This window comes from Xenopus tropicalis, chromosome 3, assembly GCF_000004195.4.
Source record: "Xenopus tropicalis strain Nigerian chromosome 3, UCB_Xtro_10.0, whole genome shotgun sequence".
In the NCBI taxonomy this organism is placed as follows: Eukaryota; Metazoa; Chordata; class Amphibia; order Anura; family Pipidae; genus Xenopus; species Xenopus tropicalis.
In genome coordinates, this window is record NC_030679.2 from 47,294,959 (window position 1) to 47,320,279 (window position 25,321).

The following is a 25,321-nucleotide window of genomic DNA, read 5'->3' on the forward strand; positions in this document are numbered from 1 at the left end:
GCTCTACACTCCTCCCACCCTGCCCTCCACCAGAGATCAAGCACCCAATGTGGGAACAGCACCCTGCACATCAGCTTTGGAGATCAGGTGGTAAAAAAAAACGACTACATTCTCCAATAGACAAGGGGGATGCACATGGAAGGCAAAATCCAATAGGCTGTGATTTATAGCTGGGAAAGCAAAACAAACAGCCACCCACACATACACACATCCTTCCTGCACATATTCACTCTATTAGAGCTTTCTCCCTTCAATCCCATACTGCCTGAACAAATGGCTTTTCTATTGGTTTTTAAGTGTATGTGCCAAAAAAAAAAAAAAGAATGAGGACATTCCAGTGATTGGTTAAAAAGGGTCGATCCCACAGCCCTCCAGCTGCTGCTGCAAATCCTGGTAACAGTTGTAGTTCAACTACATATTCCAGCAAATATAACATAGGGAATAATACAGGCAGTCCAAGCTCATTACCCCAGCACTGCACAGACAATGGAAAGAGGCCAGCTTCCCCCCACTCAGAATATATTCCACCCCCAGGCAAAATACAAAAGACTCTGTCTTTCTCCCCCTCCCCTCACAGCTCCCAGCAAGAAACTTACCCAAAACACTATGTTGAATCCAAACAAGAAATACTTCACACAGCAGCTTACTTCGGGACCTTTAAAATGCTGGTGTTTGCCTGACATGGTTTGTATCCAGCTGGGGAGGGGGGGAGCAGCAGGAATGGATCAGTCCAACAGGCGTAGGGATACCTGATCAGAAAGGAGCGCTGAGCAGGGCTGGCGGAGTGGACGATACCAAAGCTTCCCGGGCGCTTAAGGCTGACATTGGGAAGGTGCGGGGAGCGCTGGGAGCTCAGCCTATTGTTATAGAGCTTCCCGGGGATTCGGGCATGGGATATCCATGTCTCTTCTTGTACTGCCTTATCCTGGATGCGGTGATGATGAAGACAGTTCCTCCCAACTATGGGAGGTTCCCAAACGCGAGGTGCTCTAGCGACCCCTTGTGGAGACAATGTAATATTGCGCAGTAAAGTCCAAAGCGTCTCTTTCGTCGCAGGATTTCCAGCTGCCGTGACAAGTGCAGTAGTTTGTTGAGAGACCCCAGGGCTAGGCTTTCCTTTGAAAATGACAGGGATTATATCCATTTGAATACAATTCAGGTTCTGTGAGATTCCTAACATGGATCTCATTTTGAAAGTTAAGTAAGTTTTGCTGCAGTTGACTTCTTTGTTTTTATAACAAATATATTTTTATACCGTGCCATGTCTCACATGTATGCAAAGGAAAGTTTATGCTGCAAGAATATGGTTACCTGTATTCAGGGCTGCCATTAGAAACTATGGGGCACCATACAAGTTATTTATATGGGGCCCCCCATGAACACAAGCACACAGGACCAAGATTTTAGCTATCACCCCTTGTGTTTGCAATATAAATGATAATTAGAAGTTCATATTAGGCTGATGCCAGACATGGCGTAGGGCTGATATTTTCAGCAAGCGGAAAAACGATTGGCGAAAATACAGCCCTACGCCTGCTACTTGTGCCTGCACCCGAATGAATGAGATACGTAGCCGATATATGCATGAAAATGCAAGATAATGCAAAGTCTCGCATTTTCATGCGTATATCGGCTACATGTGCCTGCACCCGAGTGTATCTCATTCATTCGGGTGCAGGCACAAGTAGCAGGCGTAGGGCTGTATTTTCGCCAATTGTTTTTCCGCTTGCTGAAAATATCAGCCCTACGCCACGTCTGGCATCAGCCTAAAGAGTCCCATTGATTAGTGCTAATAAGTCATTCAATTTATTGGGGGTTAGTGGAGTTTTGCCCTAAGGTTAACCCCTTCCCACATACGTGCCCCTACTCTGGCTGTCATTGCTTTATATGTTACGTAAATTGCATATGTTTAGGGGCCCAATTATATTTCAGTGGGGCCCCATAACTATTCAGTATTTGTACATAAAAATAGTGAAAATAATGTGTGCTAAAAGTCAATATTTTAATTGGGGGCCAGTGGCGTTCATATGTAAGTTACAAAGTAACATACATTTTTGAATTAGTTACAAAAATTGCATAGGAATAGGGGCCCAAATGATGTTGCTGTGGGGCACAAAAAACAGTTATTCCCAATGCTGCTAAGATCATATAGTAAAATAGCTTCCAATATAAACAGCTGATGTTACTCTATAATAAGCAGTTCATATAAATAGTAAACTAGTTAGTACAATTAATGTGCTAATTAGTGATCAGTGGAGTTTCAAGGGACATCAGTCCCTGCACCAGTGGAGCTTGCAATCTAAAGGTGGCCACACACGTGACGATTTTAGATCTTTTGTGCGACCATCGGTTGCACGAAAGATCGTACAATGCGCCACTAACCGTTCAGGGCTGAAACGGCAGATAAGGAGGTAGAAACAATAGATTTCTACCTCCTTCTGCCGATTCAGCCCCGAAGACAGATTTTGCTCAGGCGCCCGATCAAAATCTTTAAACCGGCCCGGCATCCTGCGATATCGGTCGACTTGCCATACACGCACCGAATATCGAAACAAGGTTTCGTACGATATTATCGGTGTGTGTATGGCCAGCTTAAGGTCCCTAACTCACACATTATGGTCACTTTTATCAGGAGACAGTTAGGGCAAGGGCACACAAGGCAGTTTGCTAGCCTGCAGATAAGCACAGGCTGGCAATCCATTACTACGTTTAAAAAGTATTCTAGTTGAGCCTGCACCCAGATGCATTTGTTGGCAGATATCAGCTATGTGTGCCTGCAGCTGGGCATATTCAATGCTTCCGGGTGCAGGCACAACTAGAAGTTTTTTTTAAGCGTACGGAAGGATTGCCAGCCTGTGCTTATCCTCTGGCTGACAATCTTTGCCCTTAAACTGCCTGCATGTGCTTTGGAGAGTGGGAGGAAACCAGAGTACACAAGCATGGGGAGAACATATAAACTTTTTACAGATAGGTTGTGCCCAATGCAGGGATGCCAACCACTGTGCCAGGTTCTGAGCTGGCAATGTCTGCAGAGCTTTTTATACCCTCTGTGTGGGTTTACTCTAGTACTCAGTCCTGTTCAGCTTTTTACATATAGTGGGCCAATTGTGTCACACTGCATGCCTAATGACCAGATTATATTCAATTTATGTCTTACAAAGTCATCTATGGAGCCAGTGAGCAGAATAGAGACCATTAAAAATGTCCTTGGAGGGCTGCATTTGGTCAGCAGGCCTCCAAATGGACAGCCCAGCTCTAGGTTTCCGCCTTTAGCTTAGAAATTTTAAGCAAAATATCTTCATTTTTACAGCATACTTTGGGGCTGATATTAGAAAAACAGTGAATGTAACTGGAGTTTGTGTTTTAGGGCTCTTATAAACAGGTGTTTATTATGCGTTTACCAATTCATGCTGCACACATCAGACATTTTTTATTCAAGAAACAATGGGAAGTCCATGTCTATTTCAGAGTATGGCACAGATAACGTATAACCATTGGTGCAGCAAGATAGATAAGGAACTCAGTCAAAAGGCTACACATTGAAACTATTTCTTTTGAAGATAAATTGCATAGTACTAATTAGTGTTTTTAAAAGGACAGTATTCTCACTTGTTCCACATGAGTTCAACAGATAGGATTAGTGCTGAACACACTTGTTTTTCGGGTTATTTTTTAAACAGAGCAAACAAAAACAATTTGCTTTCATTTTGCGCCATTCTGTTTTTGGAAGCTGTTGTGGGAAGGTAATTAACAGTTCAGAAAGGTGGTTTATGTAATGTTTTTCCACAGGTATCTTCACTAGTAGAGAAACACCTGATACTCCCCATGTGGTATTCATATTAATAGTCTGTCACCACATGCACCAGGTGTTTTTTCAGCCTGGATAAGCATGTTTTTAGGACAAAAAACAAAATGGTTATCACAAGTGGTAACAGGCAGCTTCTATTCATAAAGAGGCATAAATTGAAGTCACTGTGCTCCCTCCAGCAAAAATACATTTGGAACCCTACCCCACAACGTGACTGGCTTGTTTCAAGTGTATTCTCCAGGTGTTCTATTTACTCTTACCCGTTTGCCATCACATTATGTTCACCTTCTCCACATACTTCATCTGTCCAGCCTGCCATTCTTCCCCCCCCCCCCCTCCATTTGCCATTCTCTTTCGTTTTCTCTCGTGCCGTATTCTCATTTTCTGCTCTCCATGTGCAATCCGAATCAACTATTCTGCCCAGTGCCTACCCACTCTAGTCCTGCTCCATGGGTTAGTAAGGCAAGGGCAGAATAGCAACAGACTGGCTTAAGTAATTCGCCTTCTGCTCTGCTTATTTTGGGCCAACAGAGAGGGGGATTGAGCCCCACCTGCAGCATGAATTGCCCTTTCCTTGAGAATTTGGAGGGTGGGTAAGCACTGTGTATGTCTTTCCACATGGCTGTATTCTCAGCTGCCATTTTTCAGACAGGGAAATTGTAAGCTATATTGAATGTATGTATTGTCTGTACAGTGTATACACCCATATATTGTACGGTACTGCAGATGATGTTGGCACTTTATAAATACATGATAATCTGCCCATGCCACCTGTCTGGCGAAAATGGAAACCTTCCAGTACTGCTGGAGGTTTGTAGCCAGAAAACAGTTACACTTTGAGACAGGTGGGATTGGGAAAAATATGTATTTTAATCTATAGAATAGGAATAAATTGTCAGCATAAATTCTATTTGTTTTGCTAATATTAAAAAAAAAAAAAAGGCATATATACGTGTGTATGCTGCGGCTTTAGCAAAAATACACAGCCTGTATGCACCCCAGCATGGGAAACATGGACACACCCATTTAGAATGTCACACAATTTCACTTTTTATTTAACAAATAAACTGCACCACATGAGAAACTTTCTCTCAAACAAAAACAAAAAGTAGAGTCCATTCAGTTCATCAGACCACAAACTTGTTCTTGGATAGGGAGCTGCTCTTGGTAGCAGTGTCTGCATGAGCCTGATAACCGATAACCACTTTGGATGATAAGCCCAGTCTCTCTTTGTACACTTTTCTGCGGAAAGAAACAGAAGCCATCAGCAAAGTTACACTCATTGTATCAGCCACTATTGTTTCATTCAAGTTGTGGCACAGAAACTTGACAGAATGATACATGAGGGATGGGGGAGGGAAATGGAGATACTGACAGAGACAAAGGCATGCTGTGTACGCAGAGATAGTTTAAGGGACATGATCAGTCATAATTTTGGCAACAGCAATAGACCTTGTGTCTTTTTGTAGTGTACAAATAAGAGTAGAACAAGTTAAGCACCCCTGACATTAGCATATTAGTTTTACAAAATCTTCCACAAAGAAAGCAAGTCCTAGTTACAGATATGGTATCACTTTAAAAGGGTCGAATCCCTAAAATCAAGTGAATCTTTGTCAAATAAACACGGAAGTTGAAAATTTTTAATTGTGCATGCGGTTCTCTTTAACCCTTCCTTGAACTAATTTGGTTCGGTATTCAGCTGAATCTTTTACGAAGGATTCAGGGTTCGGCCAGATCCAAAATAGTGGATTCAGTGCCTCCCTAATTAACACTTGGGCAATTATTTTACTTTGCTATTGAGCATCACTTATTTGCTTCTATAATTTACACAACTCTTATTATACTATTCTTAATTTTGCATTTTACTTGGTGTAGTATTCAGTAAAAACAAAGTAAATATTGTGCTGAAATTATATTGTTGCCAACATTCAAAATATCAATTAAAATATCAATGAGTAGATTTCATTTTAAATAGACCTAGATGCAAGGATGTAAAGCTGGGTATGCAGCAGAAAATCTGTTTGTTTGGCAATTAAGCAAGTGGATGTTTTCACAATTTGCCCACCCGCGTACTGTACCTATTTGGGCTGGTTTTTTTTGTCTGGTTTTTTTTGCCCCAGCCAACAATCACATCATAATAGTGGTCCATACAGACATGTAGGGAGAGGGCCTCATTACCACCCAATACAGTCCATGCTCAAAAGAATTTTCACCCCACCGCACACAAGAAGTTCATGTAATGTAACGGCAAGCCATACATTTTTTTCTATATGCGTGCAAATAATCTACAAACTTGGTCTGAGGGGGCTGAGGCGGTAGCAAATACTGGTTCGTGTATTACTGGCTTAAATAAAAACCAAAGGATAATGGAGATGAGAGATTAGACAGATTTAGCTGCTGTGTTTACAGTGTATAACTACTGCCTAGGTAAGCTCCTTTCTCCAGTAAGCAAGACAACTTGTATTTTTATGTTGAATAAAGCAAATAGCATCTTTAATTTTTTGTTTTATGTGTAGGAACTTTTTGTTTGATGTCAGATTGCCTGTGATTCATCCATTTACATTTTACATAGAAGTATGGTTGCCACAATGAATTAATGTTTGTCACAAAAAGATTTTGGTACACTATGGGGCACATTTCCTAATCCACGAACGTCCGAATGCGTTTTTTTCGTAATGATCTGTATTTTGCGACTTTTTCGAGCACTCAATACGAAAAAATCGCGACAATTCGCGAAAGTCATAATGGCTATGCAAAAGTCGCGACAATTCACGGAAGTCATAATGGCTATGCAAAAGTCGTGACTATTCGTGCAAGTCGTAACGGCTACGAAAAAGTCGCGACGGTGACTAAAAAAAAAAAATCGCAAAAACTACGCAAAATGTTCGTTTCCAATCCGATTTTTTCCCATTCGGGATTCGGATTCGTGGATTAGTAAATCAGCCCCTATGTTTTGATTACCCCTAAAACATACAGGTAGCTTTTTTGTTAATCAAACATGAAGAATATGTGCTTAAAGTACTTGTGGCTTCAGTGGTATCTGGGGCCAATTGACTAATTCAAGGAGAAGAAGCCAGCAGCAAGTCTGAAATTATGATCATTATCTACTTGTTTTGGAGCTTTCATGTGAGCGGAGGGTTTTTTGAGGTTTGGGCACCTGGACCCCTTATACTAAAGGTTGAAAATAACCCTAAACTAGTCCAGTCGGAATGTTTTCTTTATTAATTTCATATCTGCTTGTAACCTTGAATAAATCTAGGTCACTAATACTCTAATACACTAATAAAAACCCATTCTTATTACCCAATATGAGTGACTGCTTCTCTGTTCTCAGTTTCTCTAGTCCATATTGCAATTTTGTCTCCTTTTGCCCGGATGTTGATCACTGCCCCACAAACTTCTTCACTGTACTCATCAAAAGCTTCTCCAATCAGGCACAGTAGCTGGGAACAAGAGCAAAGAGTTCCAGTTAGAATATTCAATTTAGGCTTTGCCTGGATAACCAGGTTTAACAGGTAAGGGCTCTGGCACACGAGGAGATTTGTCGCCTGCGTTTTTTCCCCCCGGCGCTTTGGCGACAAGTCGCCACAACAATACTCACGAAGAGATTTCATGCGAGTTGAGCTCCAGGCGATCTGCTACCCATGGTACCACTCAACAGTTACCCCTCCCACATGTTTACTCAAGTCGCTCAGAAAAGGGTTTGTGTGCGATTTGAAACAGCAGGCGTCTTGAAGTAGCCTTGTATGTTTTGACGCTGGCGATTTCCATTGGTTTAGCATTGGTGTCTTGTCGTTCGTCTTGTGGCCAAATCGCTCTTTTAAAAATCGCCGGCGACAAATCTCCTCATGTGCCAGAGCCCTAAAGGATAGCTTGTATTTCTGTAGGAGGCTTCCTTTCAACCACAAAGGATTTTGAACTGGGACATCTTTTATTTCAAAGACCTGTTTTAGTTGTCCTAGTGTTACTGTAGATTGTATGCTTTTAAAAGGCAGGGACCTCCTAATGTGTCTTAATTAGCATGTAATCTTCAATATAACTTTTTGCATTTAATTGTGTTCTTATATATTATATTGATCATGTAGTTATTGTATTGCTTTAATGTACAGTTCTAAATATGCAAGTAGCATTATATGCAGTAAATGAAATTATATATATTATATATACATACATATACATACACACACACATACATATATTGCACCCTTTTTGGCTCAGCAGCTATTACTCTTGCTTGTAGCTGTGTATAATTCTGATATACTAAAAAGCTAACAAAAATAGAAGAAACCCTCAGGTAGATTATATTTTTCCTATAATACTACATCACATGGTGTTAGTAACAGATATCCTGAAAAACAGTGAAAGTTCCTGTTTTGTAGTTTGCTTTCCCTTGAAGAATCAACCTTACTGTTTCAAGCCAAAGTGCATCCAGGTCACTGTGCCTTTGTTGTTTGGAAAGAGTTATCAGCCATCTCCCTCCTCGTTTGTTCCTGCTATCTTCCCACATGGGCTCTATCCCATCCTGTAAATGAATGAAAAGATTATAAAGTGTTATTAGAAAAGACTCACATGATTAAGGGCTCTGGCACACAGGGAGATTAGTCGCCCGCGTCAAAACTCCCTGTTCGCGGGCGGCTAATCTCCCCAAGTTGCCATCACCTGCCATCCCACCGGCGGGTGGCGCGATTTAATGAAATTGTCGAAAAGCCTCGCGAGGCAACTTCGGCGATTTGCCGAAATCACGCCGCCGCGTGTGCCATCCCACCGGCGACTTACATTTTCGCCGGTGGGATGGCAGGTGATGGCAACTCGGGGAGATTAGTCGCCCGCAAACAGGGAGTTTTGTCGCGGGCGACTAATCTCCCCCGTGTGCCAGAGCCCTTAAGAGGCAGAGCTTTTGAGAAAAAAAAAAGTTTGGGACTGATGAGCAGGTGTATAAGAAATGATCTGGGATGACCGTGAAAAGTGTCAAAAATCTTAATTTGTGTAGGTACATACATCAAGTGCACTAGGATATAGTTACAGGTTATTTTATTTTAATTTTAAGTAAAATGTATGCACTGGGTCCATCTCTAATTGTTCTGCCACTGGATATGACAGGATCATCACGGCGATGACCCAAAGGTAACTCACAGGTATTCTGTAGCAGATTTTGAGGGCCAGTTGTACGGATCACAATGAACATGATATTATCTTACCTTAAATAGAGAGTAGTCACAGCCAGATGACAGTTTGCTTGCAAGCTGAATGTGGGTGTATAATCTAAAGGACACAAATTAAAAGCTGAATGCCAATGGGACATTCTTATTAGATTACACATTAAGGAAGAACAAACTCAAATAAGTAGGCTGAAAACACTAGTGTTTTAGGCATCTGTATCAGCCCTTAGCAGTTGTCTTCTGTGCATCCTAAGATGCCCCAGTAGTTGTCTATCGATCAACAGCACCTGTTCTAGACAAATGTCAGTTTAGGGAATAATGCTGACCATACAATAAAAGATCCAATCATTTGGCCAGGTCAAATGAGCATATCTTTCTCCAATATGCTCACCTTGAGGTGGGTGATATCAGATTGATCCAACTGTTCAGCTTTAGGGAAAATAATCAGATTACAATGATGGGATTCAGGTCTAAGAACAAGGTCTGCATCGATGAGCTGATGTGCTCCTTGGCCCAGCTGGATTCTTAGACCTGCCAGATCAACATCTGGCTAATTTTCAGCAGATGTCATACAAGCCTGTCAGCAGCTTTTATCAGCCAGTGTATGGCCACCTTAACTCCCAATATTACAGCATATTTACAGTTAAAAAATTACAATACAATCTTATTACTGATTATTCAGAGCCACATTTTATGGCTACATAAAAATCACTGCATTGTGCATGAGATTAATAATCAGTTGTGTAGCATGAGCATTGTTTTGGCATCTGTAACTTTATATTCCAATGACCTCTAAGCTTAGCTTCTTAACTGCCATGTTTACTTTTAGTCATAGTGAAATGATTGCCTAGCAAGATCAAAAGATGGGGACCATTGTGAAGATTATTTTTATAGGTTGTTGAACCTGTGGCTTATAATACAGCCTTACTAGCCATGCTTGCTTTAGCCTTTAGTTCTCCTTTAAAACCCTGTTGTATAAGTAATTGAATTCTGTACTAGATAATATGACATTTACAATGTAACTGGTGAGTACGTATAGGTTTATAATTTATGTGCAAAGTTTTCTCTCCACTTCTAGTAAGTTACCCCTGGCAATCAATCAGCAAGGACATTTACTGGTCTGATGTTTAAAAGCAATCTGATTGGTAGCTATGGGTCACTAGATGTGAATCAAACCTTTGTGCCAGTCATTTGTAGTCTGACTGTGTCAAGATTAACACAAGCAACTTTTTGGTCTCCCAATACAGTTTTTTTTTTTTTTTAATTATTCCCATTGATTCTGCATGCCAATACCCAGGAACCCACACTTACGACCAGAAGTCTTCCACTGTGTTAAATGTAGTGACGAGACGCAAGTTACATTGCCATGGCTGGCTCTTTACATTTTTGAAGAACCAAAGGGCCCACCTGCAGAGCCATAAAAGTCAGGTAAGAAAGTGAATGGTGGCTTTGAATCACATTCAGCATCATGAAAACAGTATCTGGAAATAGTCAGCTAATGTGTGTGGAGAATAGCAAACCAAATGATTCCCATAAAGATCAATTTGCATTGTGTGGCTCCCAGAAGTCCAAAAAAATCTGCTGGCTTTTGGAAGAGTATTAGGGCTGTGGCAGTCGGGGAGACTAGTCTCCCCGAAATACCATCCCAAACGGCGAGTATGTAAATCGCCGGTGGGATGGCATACGTGGCACCGCGACTTCCCGAAATTGCAGAAGTTGCCTTCAGAGGAAACCCGAAATCACAGAGCCAAGTATGCCATCCCACCAGTGATTTACATTTTCGCCAGTGGGATGGCATTTGGGGAGATTTGTCGCGGGCGACTAAGCTCCCCATGTGCCACAGCCCTTAGAGCCACAGGCTACAGATTACTGACCTGTAGGGGAATAGGTTTGTCACAGAACTGCTGAAAAGAAACACCATATTATGTATGTGTTTATGGCTGTAGATTTTTCTGATAAAGCTTACTTAGTTTTTACCTTTTCTTCTCCTTTAATAGTGCGGTGTTATATTCTCAAACCTAAGATGTTTACATTTTTACCTATATTTGTATTTTAGATGGACTATGGTACACAGCAGTTTTCAGATATTGTTCCTTCTTCCTCTGACACAGGAAACAGCATCAAATTATTCTTTGATGAGAAGATTGCCAGTGAATGAAATGATATTTAAGTGTCAGCAATTGATTTTCACCTTAAAAAATGCATTGTAATGCATTTCTACAGCTTGTAAACTGCAAGGAAAACATTGATGTTTTAGTGAATGTGTTTGTGGACTAATAAATTAGCCACTATATCGATTGTTATTTTATCATTGTCTCTTCCTTTAAGGGTGTACTGTAATTAAGTCTCTGTATCAAAATCCGTCAGTGAACTATGTAGCACTAGGACCCAGGGGCCAGGAGAAAGAACAGGTGGATTCTTGGCTGCACCAAAGAAGACAGGAATCCCAGTGTGTAGAAACAGAATAACAACTCAGAATTAGGATAACAATGTCTTCTCTGTCTAACCAACAAATAGTGGTCCTAGGATCTGCTGGACATAAAGGGATACAGTAAATATGTTAGTTATTTCTGTTTCAGTTGAGGGACATATTTTTTCAAATGTCTAATCTGGCGTTCAGCTTGTACTCCAAACTTTTATTTTAAAATCTCTCAGTTAACGGTTCTCCGACATCTGTAAATATCTTATCTTTCTTTGGAGACAACAAAAGAAGAAAATAGCTCCTAAAATCTAATCAAAATTAAATTTTACAAAATTCTGATGAACAAGGAGAATGGGTTTAGGGTTTGAATTATATAAATTAGAAAACTAGATACACACTGAAAGCTCAGAGGGTTATGTTGAATTTGAGTTATGCCACCACCATTCTGGCATCATCCAGACCAAAATCTAGAATATTTATTCCCATCACCAAACTGTTCTTCTTCCCAATGACTTATTGCTCAAAACTACACAAAACATAAAAACGTAAAGCATGTGATATAACACCAACAACTATGTAGCTGTAAGATGTACTGAGTATTTTTCCCTTTAACATGGACAAATATGTGGCTTTTGAATGTGCAGCTCAATCAATGAACCTGTAATTGGTAAGAAGTTTTTTTATATTTCATAAATCTAGCGCCATGTTTGAAAGAACTAAAGGAAACCAGATACCTCACTAACAGAGCTGGACAACTGTGTCAGTGTTATCCATTATCCAGATTTTTTCTGGTGAGTATTTACTATGTACTTCAATAAATGGAATATTCAATTACAGTAGATTTTCCTAAATGCAGCAGGAATTATATAACTGATCCTAAATTAGATGCACCCTAAAGAATTATATCTTTTTACTTATTTGCCACTAGTGAAAGTGTCAGTCCTTACATTATCCATTGGCTAGTTTACAAGAACAATGTTCTGGGGGTTATTTGGGCATTTTGTTTTATTTAGTACCTGAGAATGGTCTGACCATTACAGTTTGGGGGAGGGGGTGGGGGGAAGTTACAAGGAACCTAGTGTCCTCAGTTTTGTTGCACTGGTCCAATTTTGTCCCCAGAATGGCAGAACACTCATTCTGGGAAAATCTTGTCTGTGTCACATCATGACTAGCCCCCTATTTGTGGCCCACTTGGTTGCTAATGGCAAGAAATGGCCACTATTGGAACAAATGAGATTCACCCTTAGGGCTATGCCTTGCGGCTGGGTGGCACCACCATTCAGTCCATTGAAACACTGCACCTACAGCCAGCACTGATCACATTTTGGAGAGATAATTACAGGAGCTGTAAGACCTGCAGCACTTGCCTTTCAAGCAAATGTGAAGAATATGAGGGTGAGTAGCTGTGTTTGACTTACACCACAGGTAGCAATAATTAAAACAACCTTTATGATATTTACTCCAAATGCCCATTATTATCATCCCTGTTCTCTCTCCACATAGCCGTCAAAGCTGAACTTCCTGTCTCACACTTCCTGTGGCAGCACAACTCACAGCTTTTTATCTGAAGAGAGTAGCTGTGCAGTAGTTTTATAATGAAGAAGAGGAAAGGGTGTGTATAGAGAAAGTTGTACAAAAGTTTAAAAAAGGTAAGCCACTGCTCAGAAATAATGGGTAAGAGCAATGCACACTAGGGAATGCAATAAATAATGCCACAAAAAAAAAGGCAAAGAAATTAGAACCATACTGTAGAGCTTTTCCAGTTAATTAAACAACTCTGTCTGCCATCTCTGCAGGATGCTTCTTCCAAAAGTTATCTCTGCGTATCCAAGGTGTGCCCAGGGCCTGCCATGAGACGAGGTGAGAACCTTACCTCAGGCGGCAGTGAGTGGCCAGTTACCAGGGGCGGCAAAAAGCTATTGCATGCTCTGCACTAGCAGAGCGTAATTTTCATTTCTATCGATGTGTCCCCCTCTAGACCCACTCCGACGCTAAAGTTCTAAGCACGGAGCAGGAGAGAGAGGGTGGCAGCATCCCTAGAATAGCCACTGACCCTAAGCAAATGCTTCTTGGGCCCATGGAGGCAGCCATTCAAGCACAGGGTAACCCAAGAGATAAGCTGTGTAGAATCCCAGTTCATGCAACAGAAATTATCCATCTTCTGGTAAACTGTGCCTTTTCTCCTTTTCCAGCTTTAAATGGCTGCCCCCATGGCTACACAGCAGCTTATTTAAATAAACTATAGTAGTGTTTCTGAAGCAAAAACACCAGTTGTACCAGTGCAGGACACCACTACCTTATGTTTTAATTACTATACACTCTTTGGAATTTTGAGTTACTGTTCCTTTAAGAAAATCCCCCCTTACCAGTCCCTCTCCTACCTGGGCTCAAGCAGGCAGAGGGTTGGGAAGAGCAGAGGAGGGTTTGCTGTATATGCCATGCCCCGTCAAAGATTTTTTTTTGTAGGAATGGGTCCAGGAGCCTTATTTGGTTACACCACTGCCCATATCACAGACCTATATAGCGCTGTGACTAAACTGAATACATTATAACGATCTACTTTTTTGTCTGAGGCTATGACACACAGATATAGGCTACAGGGTGTAACTAGCAAAATGATGACGGCAGCAGTTTCAGGGGGTTAGATTTTGGCAATGAAATTGTTTGATAAATGAGAGAAAACCAAGTTCAAATGTTTTATAACACAATCTGGTTCTTTAATATGAAGCTTGAGTTGTTTGATAATTTGAGTCGAGAAGGTTTCTATATTAGTAATAAATGTAGCATGGTACAGGGAGCAGTTCATATGAATAGTATAGACTGGTTTTACTTCAGTATCCTGTTAAAAACTTTGATCACATAGGCAATGCCTGGATGTATCTCCTATAATAGTTGGCACTAAGCATATTTTTTCCCTTAGAAAGGTAAAAAAATGTTTTTAATGAAAGTTATGGGCTTGCAGTTAAAAACTGAGCCCAGGTTTCTTGCCCAGAATGACCACAAAAGCAGCAATGCATATGACACAGCTCATAAATATTTCCAGGTTCATCTCTCCAGTGGGACAGTCATGCAGAGGGCACGCTTTCAGAGGGGCGGTGACCAATAAATATAAATATGCAAGTAATGGTTACTAGTTTATTCATATTGCTATTATGTTCTGCTGTTGCTGGGCTGTTTCAGGCACTTCAAGGGCTAAATTGTTAAGCAACCCAAAAGCATGGTGTTAGAGAGCCTATGACAGTCCCCCATGTTAATATACACTGCAATGATAGCTAAGATGTCTGGGAAAAAAAAAAAAAAAAGACATGCTGATACGTTTCAGGTAATTGCAATGCAAGTCCGTGGGGGTCTACTTCAGGTGCTTTAAGTGTCCAAATGAACACTTTTGTAAAAAGGATTCTACAAAATCTCATGGTGTTGCAATCTGACCTGCAAAATCTGATTTAAAAACTCCACTAGAGTTCAGCCCTTAGGCTCATGGTACAGAGGTTGTAATATAAATGGCGTATTTCAGCCAGCAGAAAGATGTTTGAATCAGACTGAAGAGCTTAAGAATAGTTTTACAGTGTTTGTTCTGAAAACCATTAAAACTAACTACAGGCTTATTGGCAGAGATTTGGCCTAAAAAAATGCCTGCGGAGAGAGCACCCAATGCGCTGTGAGCCTAAAGTAGAACAGATGTCTTACGAAGCGCTGAGCATTTCGCAAAGCAAATAGCTAGTAGATGACTTCACTGTTAAAACAAAAACTGATTACAATGTTTTTTCAGTTATCATCATGTCTTATTGCACAACACCCCCTAGTGGCTTATAGTGGCATGACCCCAGTACTGCCTCACAAGCTTTATGTATAATTTGTGTGGTACCTGCTTTGCAGAGAGTGCTTGATCACTTTTTCCAGAATCACACTCTCTTTTTTCTTTCGCCTTTTTTCATTGTCCAGTTTCTCTCTAGGGAGCTCTTTAATGCTTATCTGAAGAAGAAATTGCACAAATAGGGTATCCATTTCAACAGAAAATACAATTAAGGCTGCCACCTGGCTGGTAAAAAATGATTCTTTAGTCAAAAGTTATTAATAGTGAAAAAAGGTAAATATTCAGTATAGTTTATTTCCCCAGAAAACATGACAACCCTATATACAATGCCTTGCACCCTTTGAACCAATCTGTTCAATTTACTGAATACCAAATCCTAGAGTGAAATTTTTTTTGTGATATTTTTACTCAAAATTAAGATTTAAATATATATTTTTTAGAAAAATAGGGAACAAAATACTGAAATATTCCATTTGCATTGTTTGTATTAAATCCTCATACTTTTAAGATGTTTTGCAGTGTGTATCTACATGGGGGACTGGGGGTAAATAATTTAAGGATTCTTTATTCTTTTGCCACCAGATACATCAATTACTGGACCTAAAAACTCAGGGGGTCTACTGTGAAATAAGTAGGGCTCTCTGGGTACTTAGAACAACACAGACTTAAGCGATTGGTTAACATATAGCCCCAGTTTGACAAGGCTTTTTAGATGGTAGCAACACACCTTAGTCGCCACATATATATATATTAATAAATTTATAAGGGAACAGGAACATTTGGGGTTTTTTTCCAGAAAAGGTGACATCTATGTAGGTGTTCCATGAACTATATAGCAGGGTCACTGTATGAGACAGTGTTGCTTTGCGTCCGGGGTTTTGTCCCAAGTAGGGCACTATATGTATATAATATAATGTTTTCCCAGCTCCAGTAACCTATAGCGACCAGATAGTATTACATGTTGCAACGTTTATTGCATTAACCCATTCGTTTTATAAGGTATTTGGATGGGTTTCCCCATGGCTCTTATGAAAGTTACCCTAAAGTGTGCATGCGTGCATGGACATAAACTTCCAGAATTTGAATAAAGAAAAGATTCTAAACTCCACATGATGTTTTTCACCCTCTAAGTAGATCAGAAGTATATCCTATGAAGTTATACAGTTATACAAGCAATGAACCAGAAACAACGGATTGTCATTTCCAATAGTGTTTTCCTCTGTAATCAGAAGCTCCTAACATCACCGTCTACATCAATGATCCCCAACCAGTGGCTCGGGGGCAACATGTTGCTCACCAAACCTTTGGATGTTGCTGTCAGTGCCCCCAACCAGGTAGTTATTTTTGACTCCCACAAATCTCTACAGAGAAGATATTACCCATCCCTGAATTTAACTCAATATCACACACACTGAAAAATAGTGCTGGTAACGGGGGTCACACAAATATTATCCTGTTAGCTTATAATCACTGTATACACACAGTAGTCACTGAAAGGAGGGGCAAGACAACACCAAGAGAATGTACTATATATGCTAGCCTACTGTCATTCAGCCAAACTGTTTTAGCTGTAACTCATGCTGGTTATTTGTTTGGACAGGGATATATAAGATAGGATTATGCAGTGATCTGTAGTCTGTCTGGTGTTTAATTTGTCCTGCATGTTCAAAAACTGGCTATGATACACTGAATTATGGCACTTATAGTGCTTCTACTTACCGCTTCAGCTGCTGCCATTCTGCTATACAAGAGAATCCCCCAGGGCAGCTTTATACCATCCCCCGTCTTTATATTGGATCAATTAGTATCTTAAAGAGACAGTTTGCAAAAAGACCCTTAATTCAGAAAAAACATTATGTAGTTGTCAGGTTTACTGTCAATCACAGCTGTACTTTCCATGATACTACTATCTTGAAAGGACAACTCACAGCAGCCAAAATGGGCCTGGGAGTTGTAGTTAAACAATAATTAATGGGCCATGTGTTGCGCAGTCCTACTTCTCTTAAGTCTCTTTGGTACAATACCAGGCCACAATTAAAGACGGCCCTGCTATTCAAAACACTAAATTTAGGGGAAAATGTGGTAGTTTTTCTACAGGCAGTAAGATGCTGGTGCCCAAATGTTATTGTCTCTGCAGGGAGTAATTCTGAAATCAAAATGGTATAAAAGTTGTGGTAGTAATGATTTTTTTTTTTTAGCTGCTGGGTAAGCGAACCCTAACAACCAGAAAACATTTTCATCTGCATGCTGGAAAGAGCATGAATAGTAAGACAAATGGATACTGTATAAAATAAACAATAAAGACCAATCAAGGTAGCTTTTTTATGCATCCCACAGAGGAATACGAGATACACTGACCACAATCTTTTTTATGGTACCTGTGGCAATGGTACCACACTGCAGTGACGAATGCAGATGTCACATTGTTTACATTCCATGGTTCAGTGCAGTGCTGTGGAACACAGGAGAACGCCAAGGCAGGGGAGAGCAGGAAAAAACGCTTCTTAGTATGAGTCATTAGGCTAATGCCACACATAGGCATCATATGTCATATTTGTCGCAATGACTACAAACATTTCGGAATTCATTCAAGCTTTGGTATCGTAGCTTTGTTTCAGCCATTTTGGAAGGCTTCCAAAATCATGCATTGAAGTTTCAGAGCAGGTCTTTGCGCTGTTTACGATCGTTCGCATATGAAATTTTGTGACTTTTGGATCGCACACCAATATTTTCGTATGACCAAGAAAATAATTTTCGCGCAATTTTTGCACATCAGAAATTATCGTGGTTACTCCAAATTTTTTCCAGTCATGCTTTTAATTGGCGAAAATTCATGCTTTAATGAATGGGCCACGTAGCGTATTCTCAGAAAGCTGAAACAAGAATATGCCCTACATTTGAAAAAACTTCTACTTGTGCCTGCACCAGGAAGCACTGAATACACTCAGGTGCTCCATACACGGGCCGATTCTAGCTGCCGATATCGGTCCCGCAGCTAATCGGCCCATGTATGGGCCTGCCCAACCGACATCTGGCCTGAAATCAGGCAGGTTAAAAAATCTAGTTGGATTGGGGACTGCATCGGCTCATTGAAGCGGTCCCCGGACTAACTTTGCCTATACCCGTCGTTATAATTCGATCGTTTGGCCCCAGGGCCAAATTAGCCTGGATTCTCCCGATATCTTAAAGGTCCCCATACACCTTAAGATCCGCTCTTAAGGTGTATGGGGACCTACGGGTGGGCGATATCGGGCCCTGGGGCCAGACGATCAAATTATATTGATGGGTATAGGCAAAGTCGGTTCGGGGACCGCATCAATGGGCCGCTGCAGTCCCCAATACAACTAGATTTTTAAACCTGCCCAATTAAGATCTGGCCGATTTTAGGCCAGATATCGGTCGGGCAGTCTCGTTGGTAGTGCCCATAAACGGGCCGATTAGCTGCCGAATTGGTCTAAGGGATCAATATCGGCAGCTTGAATCGGCCCGTGTATGGGGACCTTAACACATGTAGCTGATATCTGCCGGATATCGGCTACATGTGCCTGCACCAGAGCATATGCAGTGCTTTCCAGTGCAGGCAAAAGTAGAAGTTTTTTCAAGCGTAGGGGCATATTCTCGTCAAATGTTTTTTTTTCAACTTGCCGAGAATATTCTACGTGTGGCATTAGCCTTAGGCTCTCATGAAATCCAGCAGAAAATTGACTGGCAAAACGAATATGATGCAAGCAGAGCTTAGCCCCTGCGTGTTTATTCAAAGTATAGCAGTAACGTTTTGGGGGCGTACCCCTTCATCAGGCATGGGATTTTGAAACCTGTTTGTTTGATATCTGGCTGATTTTTAGAGAGACAGTGGTTGGGGGGGGGGCATACACAGGACAATAAGCTGCCAGCTGGTTCTAAAGGGACTAAGTTGGCAGCTTTATTTGACCCATGTACATAATGTAATTTATTTCATGTACATCTTAAGTGCTTATATATATATGAACGTTTCCTCATGCATTTCCCTGCAAGAGAATGTATGAGTTACTGCAGTCCATTATATCCAATATAGCAACTGTACTCACAGAGCTGCAACTTACAACCAATCAACGTACACTTGAAATAATGGGGTGCATTAACTCATGTGTTCTCTTGCAGTGGAACACATATAAAATCCACCGCAAGGGAATGCAGGAAGAAATGCTCCTCTCTTAGGGCAAGTGACAATCGAAGATTTATTATTGAACTAAAAAATGACTTGATGTTTTCCTGAATTAGCTTCATATTGCTTAAAGATTTATGAGTTTATAATCTAGTATAACCTTCTATTTACCATTGCACAGAAAACTCCTTGCAGCCTCTACTGCTTCCTGGATAAAAGCCCCTTTTGGTCCCTGGAGTGAATATAGTCACAGCTAAAAGACAAAATTAGGAGCTGCACGCACTTATTATACAGTGTGGTTAACCCATTTATTGTGAGCTACAGAGTGTGACAAAATAGATAACATTTTGAGGGGGGGATAACTCTCCCTTTGTCAGAGATTGTCACACTCTGTCGCTCATAATAAAAAGCATAATTTGTGTGTGCAGCTCCTAATTTTGTCTTTTTGCAAGTCTGTGGCTGATGCTGTGCCAGGCATGCAGGGAGCATTAGCACCACTATAATCATGCCACTGAGCTGTGAGCTGCTATTCTCACTACTGTCACAGTTAAATCACCATAGGGTTGCCACCTCTGCTGGCTTATATCTCCAGGCAGGGGGCAGGCGGTGAAGTCACAGGGGCGGGGCTATGACGCAGCAATTGCGTCAATCTCAGTGAGCCCTGCCCCATTTTCCTAATTTGGAAAACTGGGATGGAGGTTTTGACCAAAAAAACGGGCTGTCCGCGTCAAAACTGGACAGGTGGCAGGGCAACAGTCCATTATATTTTAATTACTTTGATACACTTTCAATTTTTGGTGCTACTGTTCCTTTAAGGAAAAATGAAACTATGTTCATCTCATGTTCATGTTCACAACCCAGAATAGTCTTGTACTTTTTCTTGCACATCCCAGCTTGGCCTAAACTAAATTTCTCAGCTCTTATGAAGAGACTGGGGGTTTTCTTATGACCAATAACCTTGGCACATATCATTAGGAAATAAGCTGATTAAAAGCAGTTAATTCAGCGCCGAGTAATCTACAACCCACTAGATGTTGCTGAACTACCATTCGCAGCAACCCCAGAGAAACTAAAGCTGTCTATGGCAAACGTAGTCCACGTCCCTTAGGAGGGCCACATATTGTGTATATCCCTAAATTAAACTATAATATGGGTGAGAGAAGGCCAGTGAAATCAGTGGGATTCCAGCTACTGATTGTAAGATTGTCATTTGACAGATTACTACATCAGGCAATAGAATATATATCATTATATTAACATGCCCCTTTTGACATGAGCACTATCAATTGGGTTATGTAGAAAAGGTGCATAAGCACTATCTGAACTGCCAAAAAGAAATATAAAGGTATTTTTTTTTCAAACATAGACATACCTGATTCCACAGAAAGGAAACAATTATAGTCCCTGCCTATCTTTAGGCTCACAGTGTAATGATGCCCCTCCTTCAGTTTTTCCATTGTGAAGCAGGCCCTGACTGAGATTCAAAATAGAGGCGCAAACACCCACAGCCCAATAAATAGTGTTAGTCTATTGAATCTTACAGGTTACAGTATTTTCCAAAATCCACAGATTGCCACTCTGGGCTTGTTTTAAAGAAATGGAATCTGGGAAATAACGTCCCCCCTGCTTTTCACAGAATCTCTGCACCACCCACTATAAAAAAAGAATCAGAGTAACTTCAAGTCCTAGGGTTTATCTTTCAAAATGAAATACGTTTCTGGGAGGAGCAGGGCCGGAAATAGGGGTAGGCAGGAGAGGCATGTGCAACTACAGTATGTGCGACTACAAGTAAATGGAATACCTGGGACACAAGATCTTCCAAAGGAGACTAGCCCCTGTATTTACTATGCCTATGTATCTAGTTGTAAGGGGCTTTTCCCTTATTGCTGAACATTAATGAAAATTCCGGAGGCTTGGGGGTTCACATGGAAAATTTGGTTACTTATACAACCTATGTGCCACTAGTCAGATACACATAACTGGCTAAGTGAAATTGGGGTCCTTTGTGTGCATGGGGGGGGGGGGGCATTGCCGATTATTCCTTGCCAAAACCTTGCCATTCTGTGTCAATCAATCTATGACAGCTGTAAGCTACTGTACATTAGATACTGATAGTTTTTCAACAGATGTAAGGTCATTGGTTGGAAAGTCTTATTCTGTTTAAGAAAATGTGGCCCAATATAGTTTAAACCAGGGGTGGGCAAACTTTTTGGCTCACGGGCCACATTTACTTACCCCTGGGCCAGGGCGGGCAGGGCCAGGCCAGCGTTACGCCCCCTTAGTCTGTTTAATTCCGGCCCGCCAATGACACCAAGTCTCGCGTGATGAGACTTGGCGGCGGCGGCGGCGGCGGGCCGGATTCAAAAGGCCAAGGGGCCGGATGTGGCCTGCGGGCCGTAGTTTGCCCACCCCTGGTTTAAACACTGCAAGAAGAACTGGCTATAAATCATAGAAAAGGGTAACAGCTGGGTCACACAATGGTAGACATAGGGACATTGGAGAATTCATTTAATTACAAAGGTGAACTGTGGACATCTGCTGTAACCCACAGCAACCATTCAGATATGTGCATTGATTATTCAAACAGCGCTACAATCAAAGTATGTTGATAATTGGCTAGTGAGGATGTCACTTATGATGTCTCTTTTTCAGTTACTAATATATGTGGTACATGGGCCGGATGTTAATTACCATGTCGTTTATGTCCAAAGTTTGCACAAGAGTTGAACAGACCTATAGATATTACAGTATTATTTTGATACATTCTGGCTCCAAACAAAGGTTGAAACCTCGAGTTTACATACCCTGATTTTAAGTTTTTTTGTGCTCCCACCAATCTATAATGAATAATGTATTTCCCTAATTTTACAAATTTGATGCCATTGTTTTATGGTTCCCTGAAAAATGTAAAATATGGGTTCTACTGTATTTTTCTAAATATGTCGTAGGGTTAATTTCCTTTTTGCTCCTGACGGCTCTTTCACCTTTTGCGCTGGATGTTATAGATCTTATAGATCTCATAGCTCAACACAGACATGGAACTATTCCCTGTCTGTGCCCTGCCTAATATGGTTATCATACCTGACAGTCAAAAGGCAATACCTAGTGCCCATAAGGAGGGCAGAGAGGAAGTGCAGAATCAGATAAAAATATATATCTGTGGTGCTCTTAATAAGGATATTTGTAATTGAGTTGCTAATTACAGCAGTTTAAGAAATGTAAGCCTGGTGTTTCTTACACATATATGTTCTGAATCCACATTACTGCTAACAATAAGTATAAATGTTGTAAAGTCCAAGGGTAACAAATATAAGACTATGAATCCTCTCCATACTGTGTCACAAGTGCATTACAAGTGTACATGATTTACACAATATTTTCATCACCAAACAATAAAGTCAAGAGACATAATGACGTTGGTTCCCTGCAGGCTACTAAATGACGCACTGGATAACTGACAGCTTTATGCATTTTATATGGATGTCTTCAACTCAGCAGCAAACCAGCGTTTCCTTTATATTACTTGCACCAAAGAATATGCAACACTAAAAGCAATCCACTGAACAGGTACAGGGAGAAGAGGAATTTTACAATTATAGAAGCATCTGTTCCAACACCATACATATCTGGCATCCTTCCTTGAGACTTACTACACTTGACCACCTCCGTATGGACACAAATATTAGAAATATTTGCAAAATAAATGATTTCACATTCAAAATATCATTGAGGATAATTCCAAGGTAATAGTTGATTACAAAGTAGACAGATGAAAGTGCATAGAGTTTAAGGATATTACTATAATCTTGACTCATGCATTGCTAAAAAAAACTGTAACTGAGGTTCATTAGTCTGGGGTAAATAATTAATAGGAAACATTGTTCTAGGCTGATTGAATTGGCCAGGAGGTGGTGCCTTAACAGTGGATATGTAATGAGGAGCTTTGAAGGAAGAAGGGAAAGCTCATATTTTATGCATGGCTTAAAGGATGCCAAGATGATGTTGAGAATGGCACATATAATAGATTGTAGTGGATGAAGATAAGATTTAGAAGACCAGAAAGTAGCTGTTTGCAATGAGAGTATAAAGCCCTGAATATTTAAATATATAGTTTGTATGTGTCTAATGTAAATAGAAGATTAATGTGTAGTGATTTTTACTCTTTTTTTCTTGGGGTTGTTAGAGGCAAACATTTAAAGCTCTGCTTACATAAATCCAGTAAGAAAATGCCATAGTTGAAAAATGGGTGTGGTCTGCCATTGATCAAGTGTGTGAATAAATGAATTTTTCCATGGTAAAGATATCTGTCTAATTATCTGTACAGCATGGTTACCACAAATCTGCAACAGTATTGGTATTATCCTGTACTATGTCCAATTCAGTAAAAAGAAACTGTAGTATATATAGTGGCCCTATTTTATAGGATAGGCAGAGATCTTTGATATTTTTGTAAAAGCTGCAGCATTGTGCTATAGTAAGTATTTCTTTGCTGTTGGACACTTGTTATTCCAAAGCCATTTGTATTAAAAAGAAAAAAAAACTATGCTTCTACATACACCTTTTTTCACCATGAACAAAATAAATAGATCTAATGCTGAAATTATATTCTGCCTATTCTTTTAGCTAAAAAAAATGCATAGTAAGTAACCATTAATTGGCTGAGTTAGTTTAAATAGCCATAATGCCCTCTTAACCTTTTGCTGTAACTGTTTTGTCAACTTTCAGCTAAGAAAAGTGCATTATGCAAGGGGATTGCTGTATCTATACACTAATACTCCAATTATCTACCTTTCAAGGACCAAACATTGAGTAGCTTCAAATTTCCCATTTACCATGTTTATCTTAAGAAATAAATCAGTCTAAGGGACCATTATCGGCAGCTACAATCGGCCCGTGTATGGCCACCTTTAGGTAAGAACCCACAGAGTGGTTCAGTCGCCTGCGATAGATCTCTGCTATGGCGACTAACAGCTCCAAAATGGCTTTCCACTGGCAACAATAGGAGTCGGGGGTGGAAAGTCCTTTGCATCGCTTCATTTTCTGAAGTCACACAAAGCTGCCTGCAGAAGGAAACTTTGCACGACTTCAGAATACTGAAGCGATGCAAAGGACTTTCCATTGGCAACTCCTATTATTACTGGTGGAAAGCCATTTCAGAGTGGAAGTTGCCCGCAATAGCAGAGGTCTATCGCGAGTGACTGAACAGCTGTGTGGGTTCATACCCTTAGGGCCGTGACAGACAGGGAGATTAGTCGCCCGTGACAAACCTCCCTTGTCGCAGGCGACTAATATCCCCGAAATGCCATCCCACCGGGTAGAATGTAAATCACGGGTGGGATGGCATACGTGGCTCCGAGAGGAAACTTTGGCGATTTCGGTGTCGCGTATGCAATCTCACCGCCGGTGGGATGGCATTTCGGAGAGCGACTAATCTCCCCGTCTGCCACAGCCCTTAAGGTAATAATGTTCAGTTAACACAAAAATTAGATAATCTAATGGATATGTTCTTTGATGTCACTGATGGCAGTGATATCAAAGAACGGGGAACCGGGGAAAGTAGTGAATTAGTAGTGAATTAGTAGTGAACTGCTTTTTAATGGCAACTGGTTCCATCAAAATTGTTTCTCTTTTAAAAATACTCTTTTTAAAATTCACTTTTCTTTGATTTTAAGTTTTGGCATTAAATAAGCTCCTTTGGAAAGATCTCAATATTTATATCTCCAGCTTTCTTACAGTAGCAAAAGTGATTCTCACTGAGAATGTCCTTTGGACTCTCAGGATGCTTCCACTGTACACTTGTGCTCTGCAGTGTACTAAAGGGATTAACACCTTGGTTCTGCCACCAAGCACATAAACATAATTCTTCTCCTGCTGTTCACATTTCTAGGCCAACTTACTGACATGATGTGCTTCTTTATGTCGTGAGTGATTGCATGTCAGATCACGCAGCACACAGGTTGGGGACATCATGTTG

General features: G+C 40.6%; 2 protein-coding genes across 3 annotated transcripts in view; both read right to left on the minus strand.

Annotated features, from left to right (window-relative positions):
• The window catches only part of tspan17 (tetraspanin 17), a 41,228-nt gene extending 40,365 nt beyond the window's left edge, over positions 1-863 (minus strand). Inside the window, 1 exon segment of the mRNA NM_001006753.1 lies at positions 597-863. Coding sequence (NP_001006754.1) covers positions 597-683 — 87 coding nt within the window. The 5' untranslated portion in view covers positions 684-863.
• Positions 864-4,833: 3,970 nt separating this feature from the next.
• eif4e1b (eukaryotic translation initiation factor 4E family member 1B) lies at positions 4,834-16,980 on the minus strand. Of its 2 annotated transcripts, XM_002936945.4 has the most exons (7): positions 16,923-16,980; positions 15,255-15,361; positions 10,279-10,374; positions 9,007-9,070; positions 8,217-8,330; positions 7,112-7,251; positions 4,834-5,050 (listed from the first exon to the last, which is right to left on the minus strand). In XM_002936945.4, the coding sequence occupies exons 1-7, from the start codon at positions 16,938-16,940 to the stop codon at positions 4,936-4,938; spliced, it is 654 nt and encodes a 217-aa protein (XP_002936991.4). In that variant the 5' UTR covers positions 16,941-16,980; the 3' UTR covers positions 4,834-4,935. The 2 variants fall into 2 exon arrangements, with proteins under 2 accessions (XP_002936991.4, XP_012815283.3); XM_012959829.3 differs by lacking the exon at positions 10,279-10,374.
• Between the last annotated feature and the right edge of the window lie 8,341 nt (positions 16,981-25,321).

Excerpts from the sequence above, each read along its gene's own strand:
- eif4e1b (XM_002936945.4), bottom strand. Across the intron at positions 9,071-10,278 it reads ACAGTGGAAGACTTCTGGTC|ATTATACACCCACATTCAGC; the intron begins GTAAGTGTGGGT and ends TGTGTCCTTTAG. Across the intron at positions 7,252-8,216 it reads ATGCACTTTGGCTTGAAACA|CTACTGTGCCTGATTGGAGA; the intron begins GTAAGGTTGATT and ends TCTTGTTCCCAG.